This window comes from Hemiscyllium ocellatum, chromosome 30 (genome assembly GCF_020745735.1).
Source record: "Hemiscyllium ocellatum isolate sHemOce1 chromosome 30, sHemOce1.pat.X.cur, whole genome shotgun sequence".
In the NCBI taxonomy this organism is placed as follows: domain Eukaryota; kingdom Metazoa; phylum Chordata; class Chondrichthyes; order Orectolobiformes; family Hemiscylliidae; genus Hemiscyllium; species Hemiscyllium ocellatum.
Window position 1 is genome coordinate 20,122,945 of NC_083430.1, and position 14,505 is coordinate 20,137,449.

A 14,505-nucleotide genomic window follows, 5' to 3' on the forward strand; every position below is an offset into this window, starting at 1 on the left:
ATTTGATTTAGCAAGCCCCCACCAGGGACACCGTGTAAAGAATATTTTCAATACCAACAAAAATTACATGAAAACTTTTAGTTGTTTGTCTGAAAAGCCACAAGATTTGTTTTTCGCTTTGATCAAAAACTGTGTGTTTTCTAATATTTGCCAAGTATGAAGAGTAGATTCTTCCTGCACTCTCCATTGTACATGTCTCACAGTATTTTTAATATGGGCATATACATAATACATAGTAACTAAAGCCTCAGACTCAAAACATGAATAGCATGGGGCAATCTTCACCATGGGTAATAGTTTTGGCGAAAATGACTTTGACAAATGTACCAATTTCTATTTTTCACTGCAGAATTTTAACTATTAATTTCATCGCTTTTTATATGACATTGTTTGCAGGACAATCCATGCCAAAACAAAATTCAGCATATGTGATGTAGTGAAGCATTTTGAACATTTCAGTAGAACAGGACACTGAATAAATATTATAATGTTATGTTTACATCAGACTTCACACACAATAGTACTTGGATTTATTCAATGGCCTATTCTACTCAAACTGCTCAGAACACGTTCTGGCTGCTGGGAGTTCCGGAAGTGATGATTGTCAACAATTTGTCCTGATCCACCCATGTCGACGTGATGGTCAGGAGAGCACAACAATGTCTCTACTTCCTCAGGGGGCTAAGGAATTTCAGATGTCCGCAAGGACTCTTACCAATTTTTATAGATGTATCATGGAAAGTATCTTATGTTTCCAAGATTGCAAAAAACTACAGCGAGTTATGAACACAGCCCAGTCCATCCACAAACCAGTCTTTCATCCACTGACTCCATCTACACTTCCCGTTGCCTCGGGAAAACAATCAACATTATCAAAGGTCCATCCCACCCTGTTCCACCCTCTTGCACTGGGCAGAAGATAAATGAAGTTTGAATACACCTAAAATTAGATTCATGAACAGCTTCTTCCCCACTGTTATCAGGCCTCTCAAATGTTCATGTTCATCTCTCTCTCTCTGCACCTTTCCTGTGACTGTAACACTGTATTCTGTGCTCTGTTCTGCCACCTTGATGCACTTTGTATGCTATGACCTACCTATAGAACATGCAAACAAAACACTTTCCACTGTGTCTTCGTACATGTGACATCTCTAAATTAATCAATCAATTAATCCATTGTACTGACTACCTATAAGGAGATTAATAATTTACAAGCAATGTATATCCAAGGAAAATACATAATTTAATGAATGTGCTGTCATTGCAGATTGAGTTGTATCATAAGTTAGAGCAAGTTATTCTCTATCTTGATATTAGGGGTTTGAATTAACCCCTGACTGGCAAATCTCTCTGACTTCTGATTATAAGAACAACTGAAATGGGCTGAGATTGATTCAATCCACTTCTAGGTTGACATGTTGCACAGCATATAATATCTTATAACATATCACTTAAAGATGAAAACTGGTATGTAACTATTCCATCTTACTCCCATTGATTATAAAGCAAGCACATTACTAAGAGTTAAGGTGTTGCAACTAGCTCACTCATTCCTGGCAACCAGTCAGAAGACTGTAGTTTCAAGCCCTGAACCATTCATCTGAGTTTATAATCTAGATTAATTCTTCAGCCTGCCAAGTTCGAAACAAACTTTTCTTTCATTTGAGATATTGAATCATGGTCTCAACTGCCCTCTAGATAAATGTAAAAGATTGAATGACATGAGATGGCAGTGGAGTAGAATGCTCCAGCCAGAGGTCCTCCACTCTGCCTGTTCTTTTTCCTTTTTTTCTCTCTCTCTTTCCTGTCTTCTCTCCCTTCTTTCAGTCTCGGACACCTGGTCCCAGCTTCCGAAGCAGGGACGCCGGTGACCACCCAAAGTGGGGATGCCAGTAGCCTAGTGGGGAGCATGGTGCCAATGGTCCAGTGGGGAGTGTGGTGCCAGTGGCCCAGTGCAGAGCAGTGGTAGCAGCCTAATTCTGGAGAATGGCAGAAATGGCCAGGTATGGGAGCGGGGATACCTTCTCGCACAAGGGTACACTACAGTCCAGTTAAAATGTAGACATCAAGTTCACCAGAAACAATAAGGAGTCATTTGCAATGTTTTCTTGAGCAAAAACAAAAGATAAATTTCTTCCCTGCTAACCCAGGGAAAAATAATAATCTTGCAATGTCAGGCCCACACAAATGCATGCAAATTTAAAAGGGGAAAGGATCCTGTACAAAAAGTAAGATGAAAGAATATATGGTTCAAAGCTTCATTGGCTGTCCTTGAAATGTAAAGTTTTGAAACCATGGTTGCTTAGTGGTCTTGCCACGAATATTGTGGATACATGCTCTTTTCAATTTGTATTGTCCCTTGACAGGCAGACAAAAAGAGAACTTTCTTTCAATTATCTAGTCACAACCCCATCTTTCTTCTCTGCCAAAAGCTGTTCTCTGAACTAGAAGCTGATCTGTGTATTCCAGTGTCTGGATTCCTTGTTTCCAAGCTTGATAATTGCAGGTATTATATTCTGTCTCTTACACTTAAAACTAATAAAGCAGGTGCAAGTCAAAAATAGGAGATGTGTTTCTTCACAACTGATTGCATGACTCAGTGTCTTTTGTTAAAAATGCTAATTTTATTTCCAACAATTTTGTTTTTTCCTTTTTGCTTTTATTAAGCTGAGCGTTCCAATGTGATTAACTAATTGATGCATTCATACTGAGTCTGTTTATAATTTTCCTATCTAAAATCATGACTTTCACTCCATGAAAGTTCTAGGCATTAAAATCTGAGATGATGGAAATTAAAAATATATGGTCATTATTTTTATCCATTCTGGTGCCAAAAGTTAAAAGATGTTGGATCTGCAGAGATGAACACAATTCCAAAATAGACAATAGAACACAGCAATGTACTAAGGCAGCACTTCTAATGCAATAAAGAATGCAAGACATCTCAGATGTATCTAACTAATTATTTAATGAATGTGAACTGGCCAGGAAGGTCAGCATTTATTGCTCATCCCTAATTATCCTCAAATTGAATGAGTTCCTAATTTAATTTCAGGTGGCAATTAAGAATCATACGCTCTTGTGCATCTAGAATCATGTGAATCCTAGACCAATGATATGGCTGATTTACCTTCTCTAAAGGGCATTAGTGAAACAGATGGGTTTTTTATGGCAACTGGCAATAGTTTCCTAGTCATTACCAAGACTAACTTTGATAATTCCAGATTTATTAATTGAATGCTCACCATCGAGCAGGGTGTGATTCTCCAGAGTATCCTTCCATATCCGCCACAAGGTCCCCAAGGGATCCTTCCATATCCGCCACAAGTTCCCCAAGGGATCCTTCCATATCCGCCACAAGTTCCCCAAGGGATCCTTCCATATCCGCCACAAGTTCCCCAAGGGATCCTTCCATATCCGCCACAAGTTCCCCAAGGGATCCTTCCATATCCGCCACAAGTTCACCTGTACCTCCACACACATCATCTATTGCATCCGCTGCACCCGATGTGGCCTCCTCTATATTGGTGAGACAGGCCGCTTACTTGCGGAACGCTTCAGAGAACACCTCTGGGCCGCCCGAACCAACCAACCCAATCACCCCGTGGCTCAACACTTTAACTCCCCCTCCCACTCCACCGAGGACATGCAGGTCCTTGGACTCCTCCACCGGCAGAACACAACTACACGACGGCTGGAGGAGGAGCGCCTCATCTTCCGCCTGGGAACCCTCCAACCACAAGGTATGAATTCAGATTTCTCCAGCTTCCTCATTTCCCCTCCCCCCACCTTGTCTCAGTCGGTTCCCTCAACTCAGCACCGCCCTCCTAACCTGCAATCCTCTTCCTGACCTCTCCGCCCCCACCCCACTCCGGCCTATCACCCTCACCTTGACCTCCTTCCACCTATCCCACCTCCATCGCCCCTCCCCCTAGTCCCTCCTCCCTACCTTTTATCTCAGCTGGCTTGGCTCTCTCTCTCTTATTCCTGATGAAGGGCTTATGCTCGAAACGTCGAATTCTCTATTCCTGAGATGCTGCCTGACCTGCTGTGCTTTGACCAGCAACACATTTGCAGCTGTGATCTCCAGAGTATTAGTCTGGATCTTGGGATTATTAATTTAGTGACAATACCACTATGCTACCCAAACACATTGCAAAGTCCAGGACTACATGCTGAGGGACACATTAAACTTGGGGCAGCTGCCACCAAGGTTAAGTGGGGTAAGGCCTCTATCTAAGGTCTTTCTATCAAAGTACAGTAAGGGTCTGTTCAGTTACTGGACTGTCCCAATGACCCAGATACATATAAACAGTTGCCAGTACCTAGCATAATTAAGAGATGCCTTTAAATTAATTGTAACTATCAAGAAAGTCAAATCTCAATCTTTGTTTTCTATTCTGTGTGCAAAAATTGTATAGATCCGAATTGCTTCAGTAACTATGTATGTACATAAAGATTTCTTTTTAAAGAATAAAGAGTATTTATGAAAAAAGTGTACACACCAAGGGCCAGAGGATAACATTAGATCATATGACCAAAATGCTCGATCAAAGTGAGAAGTTCGAAGGAATGTCATAAAGGAGGAAATTGAGGTAATGAGGTAGCTGTAGAGATGTGCAGGTCCAGAATTGGGACTTTATACAGAGCCATCTGTGGTGGAGTGATTTAATGTAAGAGCTACACAAGAAACTAGAATTGAAGGAAGAAGGGGACCTTTAAAGATTGCTGGGTAGGAGGAGATTGCAGAGATGTGGGGGCCAAAGTAATGGAATGATTTGAAAACAAGCATGAGAATTTTAAAATCAAGATGTTACGTGACTGGAAGCCACTGTCGGTCAGTGGCAAGGAGCTGATGGGGAAATTGGACTTGACGTGAGCCAAATCATGGGCAGCAAAGTTTTGAATGACCACGAGTTTCTGAAGGTTAGAATGTGGGAGAAAAGGCAGCAGTGCATTGGAATAGTCCAGTTCCAAGATCACATCAAAACTTTCTAAGTCAGATTTTGCTGAGTATGATTTTAAACTGCAGTGGTACTATCATAAGGTAAACCACTTTTCAAAATTGGATGAAGACGTATTACTTCAGTAACAAAATCTCATGTATAACTCTGAATCTATGTCAAATGTACAATGTTGGTTTCCAATTACTTTGCAAGAGCAGAGGTGTTGTATGAATGAGGTCATAGAGTCATAGAGATGTACAGCACTGAAACAGGCCCTTTGGTCCAACTCATCCATGTGGATCAGATATCCTAAATTAATCTAGCCCCATTTGCCAGCACTTGGCCCATATCCCTTTCAAACCTTCCTGTTCATATACCCATCCAGATGCCTTTTAAATGTTGTAATTATACTAACCTCCACCACTTCCTTTGGCAGTTCATTTCATGTATACAGCACCCTCTGTGTGAAGAAGTTGGTCCCGAGGCCCCTTTTAAATCTTTCCCCTCTCAACTGAAACCTATGAATTATAGTTTTGGATTCCCCTATCCTGGGGAAAAGACCTTGACTATTCACTCTATCCATACAGCCCCCCTCCCCCGTCCCCACCATGATTTTATAGACTGTATAAGGTTACTCTCAGCTTCTGACCCTCCAGAAATACTAGCCCCAGGCTATCCAGCCTCTTCCTATAACTCAAACCTTCCAACCTGGCAACATCCTTGTAAATCTTTTCTGAACCCTGTCAAGTTTAACAACATCTTTCCTACAGCAAGGAGTATCCCATAGTATCGAAAAGTGGCCCAATCATTGCCATCAACAGCCACAACCTGACCTCTCAACTCCTATACTCAATTCACTGAATAATAAAAGCAAACGTACCAAAAGCCTTCTTCACTATCTTGTCTACCTGCATTTGGCAGATTCAATTCCTGGAAGAGCTTCTGTCATAACTCTAATTGTAACATTGTCAACACTGGTCATTGTGCCAGATATGAGATTCAGGAGATATCATCTGGGCCATAGTAGGCATTATTTGGATTGCAACTAAAGCTTCAATCCAGTTTAACCAATTGTCCCCTGATTGTCACCTTTGTGATGTGAGGGGAAGATTTTTTCCACACAGTTTGTGCAATGATGCTGTAAACTGAATTGCTCAATTTAGATGTTGGCCTTAAAAGTAAATTGTATCCTGTGATATGCTTTCTTGCACCTTTCAATAATGTTGCTTTTCTTGGATTACTAGATTTTTGATGGTAAGGACAGCTCCTCTCGGTTACTTGGCACCTTCACTGGATCACAGATGCTCAATATTGTTTTGAACAGTACGTCAAACAGCATGTGGCTTGAGTTCATCACAAATGCAGAGAACACCAGCAAAGGATTTGAGCTCCTCTTCTCCAGTAAGTGTCAGATTAAGGATGGTCAAGGAACTGTGTTAAATTGAGTTGTGCAGGTTCAAGTGATTGTAAAGATAATTCTTGTCTCGTTGTGATAATGTGTTAGTTTCAGAGAGTGAATGTTATTGATCCTTTGAAGCAATGAATCTACAGCTTTAATACAGCGGTTTTTCTATCTTTGGATGATTATTGAGGTGAAAGATGTCAACGCTGGGAAATTGAACTTTTCATTTTTAGCTCTCAATGTTATTATGTACTCTCCAGTCAAGCAATGCAGGGACATGTCAAATACCAACTCATTCTATTATGTTTCAGCATTATGCTTCACTTTTTCATGTCTGAATACTTGGGTCCAACATGAGACAGAAGGTCAGACATGCATCAGATATCGTGAAGAAAATATTCAGAAGAAGGCTCGCTGGATCTGAAATGTTAACTCTGCTTTCTGACTACAGATACTTTCAGATTTGGTTCTTCAGCAGTTTCTGTTTTTGCTTCAAATTCCCAGCATCTACAGTTATTTTTGTTTATTTTAATAAGCCATAGTGTGTTAGTTACCTGTCATTTGGCCAGCAGATATTCAACTCAATTTGATTGGACTGACGATCAGATGGCATTGATAATGAACAGCAGCTGGGATATTATCCATTTTGCACTCATGCCCAAGATGAATTTCCACCCATAATCACTGAAAATGTTGTTGTCCAGAATTTTTAATCAAAATGTTAAAACATTGAATAAATCTGATGAAGGATTTCAAACCCTTTTGGAGTACTCCAGAGAGGTGAAAGGTGGAATTTCCTGCTTGCTTGTGATTTTGAACATCAGGTTTAAATTTTCTATTCCACTGTTCGAAAGCTGGGTTTTCCATTGTGAAGTAAAATGGACTTAACCAGAAAGCTCTCCTGAAACCCTTCATCAACAGTGTTGTATAAGGTGATGCTAAAAAAAAGAGAAACAAGTTGAAAATGGAGAAGATTCAGAGTTGGTTTGGTTTTATTCTTGTTGGAGATCTTAGATCGGATGGTAAGGTTATGTTAATCTTTCGATTAGGATAGTCTTCTGTACCTGTGGTTTGCAACGGGCAGGAGGGAGTGTATTTCAATCCATCCAAAACTAGCTTTGGAGTCAATGGGCAATTGAGGTGGGTCTGTCACAAGACCTGCAAGATCATCTAAGTATCTTTGTCCTTTTTACAACCTGTTATTTATCGCATAAATAAAATAATGAAATGCCTACGTTATTCCTTGCACAATCACCGGATATCTCAAAGTGCTTAAATAAAAGTTGTGACGTAGGAAATGTGACAGACAATTTGTGCAATGCAAATTCCCACAAACACTGACCTGTGAATCTGTTTAAGGATAGTACTTGGTCAGGACCCAAGGATAAATCTGCTGCTACTTTTAGAAATTGCCTCTTCCAATTTCTTGTGTTCACTGCCACAGACAGACAAGACTGAAAACCTGGATGAAACTCTCAGTATATTTATCTATAATTGCCATATAAGTTACAAACAGTAAATAAAGTTAAAAGGGAAATATGAAATATGTTGTGGGGGGAATTGAGTCATAATACCAATGAGTTCAATTAACCTCAGTTTTCCTCTAATGAGACCATTGACTGATTAGGGATAGTCAACATGGCTTTATGTGTGGGAAATTATGTCTCACAAACTTGATTGCGTTTTTTGAAGAAGTAACAAAGAGGATTGATGAGGGCAGAGTGGTAAATGTGATGTATATGGACTTCAGTAAGGCATTCAACAAGGTTCCCCATGGGAGACTGATGAGCACGATTAGATCTCATGGAATACAGGGAGAACTCACCATTTGGATACAGAACTGGCTCAAAGGTAGAAGACAGAGGGTGGTGGTGGAGGGTTGTTTTTCAGACTGGAGGCCTGTGACCAATGGAGTGTCACAAGGATCGGTCCTGGGTCCACTATTTTTCATAATTTATATAAATGATTTGGATGTGAGCATAAGAGGTATAGTTAGTAAGTTTGCTGATTACACCAAAATCGGAGGTGAAGTGGACAGCGAAGAAGGTTACCTCAGACTGCAATGGGATCTTAATCAGATGAGCCATTGGGCTGAGAAATGGCAGATAGAGTTTAATTTAGATAAATGTGAGGTGCTGCATTTTGGGAAAACAAATCTTAGTAGGAGTTATATACTTAATGGTAAATCCTAGGGAATGTTACTGAACAAAGCGACCTTGGAGTGCAGGTTGTTAGCTACTTGAAAGTGGAGTCACAGGTAGCTAGGATAGTGAAGAAGGCGTTTGGTATGCTTTCTTTTATTGGTCAGAGTATCGAATACAAGAGTTGGGAGGTCATGTTGCAGCTGTACAGGACATCAGAAAGATGTTGTGAAACTTGAAATGGTTCAGAAAAGATTTACAATGATGTTGCCACAGTTGGAGGATTTGAGCTATAGGGAGAGGTTGAATACGCTAGGGCTGTTTTCCCTGGAGCGTCGGAGGCTGAGCAGTGACCTTATAGAGATTCATAAAATCATAAGGGGCATGGATAGAATAAATAGACAAAGTATTTTCCCTGGGGTGAGGGCATCCAGAACTAGAGGGCATAGGTTTAGGGTGAGAGGAAAAAGATATGAAAAAGACCTAAGGGGCAACTTTTTTACTCAGAGGATGGTACATGTATGGAATGAGCTGCCAGAGGAAGTGGTGGAGGCTGGTACAATTGCTGCATTTCAAAGACATCTGGATGGATATATGAATAAGAAGGGATTAGAGGAATATGGGCCCAGTGCTGGCAGGTGGGACTAGATTGGGTTGGGATATCTAGTCGGCATGGGTGAGTTGGACCGAAGGGTTTGTTTCCATGCTGTACATCTCTATGACTCTATTAAAAAGTATAAAAATCCCACCCTGCACCCTCCCTAATTCTTTAAGAGGAAATTCTTTCATAATTATTTAAAGTGATAAATTAAACAGGCATAAGGAATTTCTGAAAGCTAAAATGTAGGTGAGAATGCTCTCCTAACTTGAAGTGGAATCCAGGCCTCATTATTATGGAAAAGCAGAAAAGCACATCTCACTCTTGGTACACCAATCAGGAAAGCATTCAGAACCAAAAATAATTTGGAAAAAGACATATGTCCCAATAATATTTTCCCTGGAGCTTCGGAGGCTAAGAAAACCTATTGTAATTGATAAAATCATGAGGGGCATGGATAGTGTGAAGAGCAATGGTCTTTTCCTCAGGGTAGGGGAATCAAAAACTAGAGAGCACAGGTTTCAGGTGAGAGTGGAAAGATTTGAAAGAGACCTAAGGGGTAACCTTTTCATGTAGAGGGTGGTGCATATATGGAACAAGCTGCCAGAGGAAGTGGTGGAAGCTGGTACGATTCCAACATTTCAAAAGGCATCTGGATGTGTATATGAATAGTAAGTTCCTGTATCCTACTTGCTGCTTTCCGTTTTGAGGATATGCTGATTGTATTGGAATCATGAATAGTGCCATTGTAAACTTCGCATTTTTTAAATTGGTTCTTAATTGACTTTTGAGCATCTTTCAAACATTCAGCTTCAGTATTCATCATGTACAAGAAGCCAGGTATTTATAGTTAAATACAGCAGTTAGTAGTGGCAATTATCCCTTCTGTTCCATGTGAACAAATTCCAATTATGGTAGCAACCCTTTGAGTCAACTGATTCACTTCTTAGAACTTGGGAATATTTTGTAAAATTGGACTTATAATGTATACTGACAGTGTTATCTTTGTGGTTCTTAACTGTAGATCATTACTGGACAACTTGGAGAGATAATATCATGGTAGTTAGACCAGCAAAAGGAACATTGTATTTGTCACAGTTAACTTACACAAGCCAAAAGCTTTTTTTTTCCCCTTCAGATGTTACATTTTTAACACAAAATAATTTCCAATTTTTTTAATAGGTTTTGAATTGATCAGGTGTGAAGATCCAGGGACCCCACAGTTCGGTTTTAAGATCCAGGATGAGGGACACTTTGCTGGAACCACTGTTGTTTTTGATTGTAATCCAGGGTATACCTTACGTGGGAACTCTGTACTCACCTGCTTAACTGGAGATCGCAGGGCCTGGGACAATATGCTGCCTTCCTGTGTAGGTATGGAACCACATTTTCGCAAACTATTCTCTAAAATTAGGTTACATTTTGGCTGCCTAATTGTTTTAACTGTTCTGATTTTATATACTTTTCCCTTTCCCAAGCTACAATTTTATGCTTAAGAAAATGGCGAAGTCTTTTGGTGAAAGAAATTAGATTGTATAAACTCCAAAGCACTGTTTCCTTGTATGTGCATTCTCACTGACCAAATCTACAGAGACTGTCTGTCTCTAACCTTTAAGAGCTGAATGTGGTCATGCTCTGGGTATGACACCCATGAACTAAGTACGCAGGATGGAATCTTCCATTTTCTTTTCACATCTTGTTCACATGCTTGCCAAGACACCCTTGCTGACTCTCCAGACAAATGCCTGCCATCACTTCAAGTCAGGCAATTGTGGGCATTCCTCAGAAATCAAGTCCCCAGTTGCGGAGGACCCAAACAATGAGACCTGCCAGCCAATCAGAGGCTGGCGGTTTTAGCATTTAGCATTACCACGGAGGGCACCGTGACTGCTGGTAGAACAAGATTGTCACTTAAGTGTTTTGTGGTGAAGAGTGTCTGGGTCATGAGGAGATTGGAAACAAGGCCAGGGCAGATAGCTCTCAGCACTCCCCTTCCCTAATCCTACGTACAGTTCAGGAATTCCCCAATACCTGTCACTGATTGGCTACCTGCCCTGGTTTACCACCATCACTGATGGGCTGCCTGACATTTGTCTCACTTGAGCTGAAATTAAAGCAGCCCATGTGGGAGTTGTCCCTTAAAGTCCCTTATTGAATTGGTCACTTAAGGACCTCAATTGGCAGGCTGGAAAGATCAAGCATGGGTTTTCCCATCCAGAACTTAATTCAGGTGAAGGTGAGGTGGTGGCAGGGTTCTAGTGCAACACCATCCACCTCAATAATGTGCCTTCCCACCTCATTGCCTCAGAAACTGGAGGATTCTGTCCACTGATACATTTTGTGGCTGTAACTTTATACATTGACAGTAGGTATCATATTCCTATTTAATTTGCCTCGCTGTAATGTTGGCTCCAGCTCCTTGGATATCAGGAACCCTATTGGATTTTTAAAATCCTTGTCTGAAAAGAGTCTATTTAATTTTTGACCTTTTGTGGGAACTGGTGGAAAACATACACTTCCCAAATTTATACAGGAAAAGTGCAGTAACACAACCAACACTAAGACATTATACTATTAAAAGTGTTTCTGGATATATATTTCTGTTTAGTAGAAAATAAATTAAAAGTGCAATTGTAAAATTCTCATTTTTCCAATGTTATGTGAGGGGGAGTGTTTATCCTGCCTCATTTTTATGCTGGCTGTTGAAAATAACACTTAAAAATGTTCAGAACTGTTGGATTTTTCACACTTTGCTTTTGTGTATTGATATCTCTCCCTCTGAGGTTTTTAACTAACCTGTTCAAATATAATACACATCTAGAACAGCTGAGTCTTTCTCATCCAGAGGTAGGAGCACTGCCACCAGACCACAAGAGGCCTATTTGTTTTCTTCAATAGTAATCTTAAGTGAGAAGTGTCACAAATTATAATTTAGATTCTGGATGATTGCAAAATGATTACAGAAGTATGAAGATCTACAGTTTTGAGGAAAAAAATTGAATCAAGGTAGTTGGTATTAATTGATGACATTTTCAACTACCTAAGATGTACCCATCTGAGGGGGTAGACTAGACATTACTTTAAAGGGTTTTCTGAAAGATGACATGTTTGACAATGCAGCTCTCCCTCACTACTGTTGCGGATCAATGGAACGAGCGGAGCAAGGGACTCACTTCACGGGAACCAGCTCTAGTACAGATAAACATCTGATTCATTGCCTGGTGGCCCAGTGGTTAGCACTGCTGCCTCACCGCACCAGGGTCCCAGGTTCAATTCCGGCCTCAGGTGACTGTCTGTGCAGAGTTTGCACATTCTCCCCATGTCCAATCCGGAGCACTCGGAGAAAAGAGAATTGAACCTGGGACCCTGGTGCTGTGAGGCACAGTGCTAACCATTGAGCCACCGTGCCACCCTTAATTCATCCAGTAGAATCCCATTAGACTTTAAAAACATGTTTAATTCTACATCATTGCTTTAATTTCTCATTTTAATTTCTCATTTAATCTTGTTGAATTATTAGTCAGTGCCAACCTGGTAAGACTCTTTCAAAAACAATTACCTTGTTACCTGACAGCAAAAGAAACAAGAGTACGAGAAGGTCTATAGGCACTCAAGCCTGCTGTGCTAGTAAGACCATGGCTGACCTTTGACCTCAACTTCATCGTCTTGTCCAATTAAAATATCCTTTCATTCACTTAAAGTCTAAGACTCCATTTATCACAGTCTTGAAAATGCTCAATGACTGAACATGAACATCTGGAGTTGAGAATTCATAACCCTCTGAGAAAGCTATATCTTTAGTCTAGCCTTTATTCTGAGTCTAAGTTCCTCAATTCTGGAGTCTTCAGACAGGGGAAACACCATCTTAACATCCACCCTGACTGAAGTTTCAGAATTATAATAAAACTGTCAAATATTAACTAACAGCTTCAAAGCCATATAACAGTTGCATCTGGATTTTCTTACTATCTGGGAAAAATGTGGGAGTTGAGATTGCTGTCTTCTGTCAATTGTAGCTGACTTTCTTCTTTAATATTAGAGTGGTGCTGGAAAAGCACAGCAGGTCAGGCAACATCTGAGGAGCAAGAAAATTGGCGTTTCGTGCAGGAGCCCTTCATCAGGAAGAAGGCTGGGAGCCCCTGGGGTGGAGAGATAAATGGAAGGGGCTGTGGAGAAGGTAGCTTAGAGTGAAATAGGAGGATGGAGGTGGGGATAAAGTTGATAGGTCGGAGAGGAGGGTGGAACGGATAGGTGGGAAGGAAGATTGGCAAGTAGGACAGGTCATGAGGATGGTGCTGAGCTGGAAGGTTGGAACTGGGGTAAGGTGGAAGGAGGGGAAATGAGGAAATTGGTGAAGTCCACATTGATGCCCTGGGGTTGAAGTGTTCCAAGAGGGAAAATGAGGCATTCTTCCTCCAAGCATCAGGTGGTGAGGGAGTGGCGATGGAGGTGGCCCACGACCTGTGTGTCCTTGGCTGAATGGGAGGGGGAGTTGAAATGTTCAGCCATGGGGCGGTGAGGTTGATTGGTGCGGGTGTCCTGGAGAAGGCATCCAGTCTCCCCAATGTTGTATTTAACCTTTCTTCTTTAATATCCTTATTTCTGAGTTCAGAGGTCTCCTAATTCACTGATGAGTCTTCACGGTGTTTCTGGATATTACTGTCATGTTATTTCTATGCTTCCAAGGCAGCCCACATTACCATTGCATATTGTGAAAATTCAGAATGAACGAGGAACAGGTAAAATGAGAGGATCTCAAACTTCTCACTTGCTTACCTTTTCCTATTTCCCAAGGGTAATCTTGTTTTTAAAACCAAAAGATGATCTGTGATTTCTGTGCTGTTGTTCCTTTTCTTGCAAAGTGATGATTCAACAGGTCCAATTGAATCTGTGGAAATCATTGCTACGCAAGGCTGTGGAAGCCAAATTACTGAGTGTATTTAAGACAGAAATAGATAATTTCTTGATCAGGAAGGGGATTGAAGGTTACTGGGAGGAGGCAGGAGGATGGGGTTTAGACATACATTAACCATGATCAAATGGTGGAACAGACTTGATGGGCCAAAGGACCTAATTCTACTCCAATATCTTGTGGTTTAATGGTCCTGTTGTGTGCAGTAGACAACAGACCGAAGGCTGAGAGGCAAGACCATGGTCAGAGGCTGTAATATTGCATCGTAGCTTTAGTAATAAGTAACTAATTTACTTCATTGGAGATGTGTTAATCTAAAACAAGTTAATAAATTAATTTTAGCTCATTATTTCACTGGTCCCTCTGATTGTGCTGAGCTATATCATTCCATGTTGGATATTCATGCAAGGAGAGCATATTCCTCCTTTTCTGAAGCCATGAAATGAACTCAAAGAAATTATGAAAATTGAGGTTGTGGTGGTGCAGACCATCTTCCTTTGATAGAA

The 14,505-nt window shown here is 40.7% G+C and overlaps 1 protein-coding gene across 1 annotated transcript in view; it reads left to right on the plus strand.

Annotated features, from left to right (window-relative positions):
- The window catches only part of csmd2 (CUB and Sushi multiple domains 2), a 605,906-nt gene that overhangs the window by 243,214 nt on the left and 348,187 nt on the right, over nucleotides 1-14,505 (plus strand). The window contains exons 18-19 of the mRNA XM_060847269.1: nucleotides 6,191-6,347; nucleotides 10,270-10,461. Of these exons, the coding sequence (XP_060703252.1) occupies nucleotides 6,191-6,347; nucleotides 10,270-10,461 (349 nt within the window). The remainder of the gene's footprint in view (nucleotides 1-6,190; nucleotides 6,348-10,269; nucleotides 10,462-14,505) is intronic.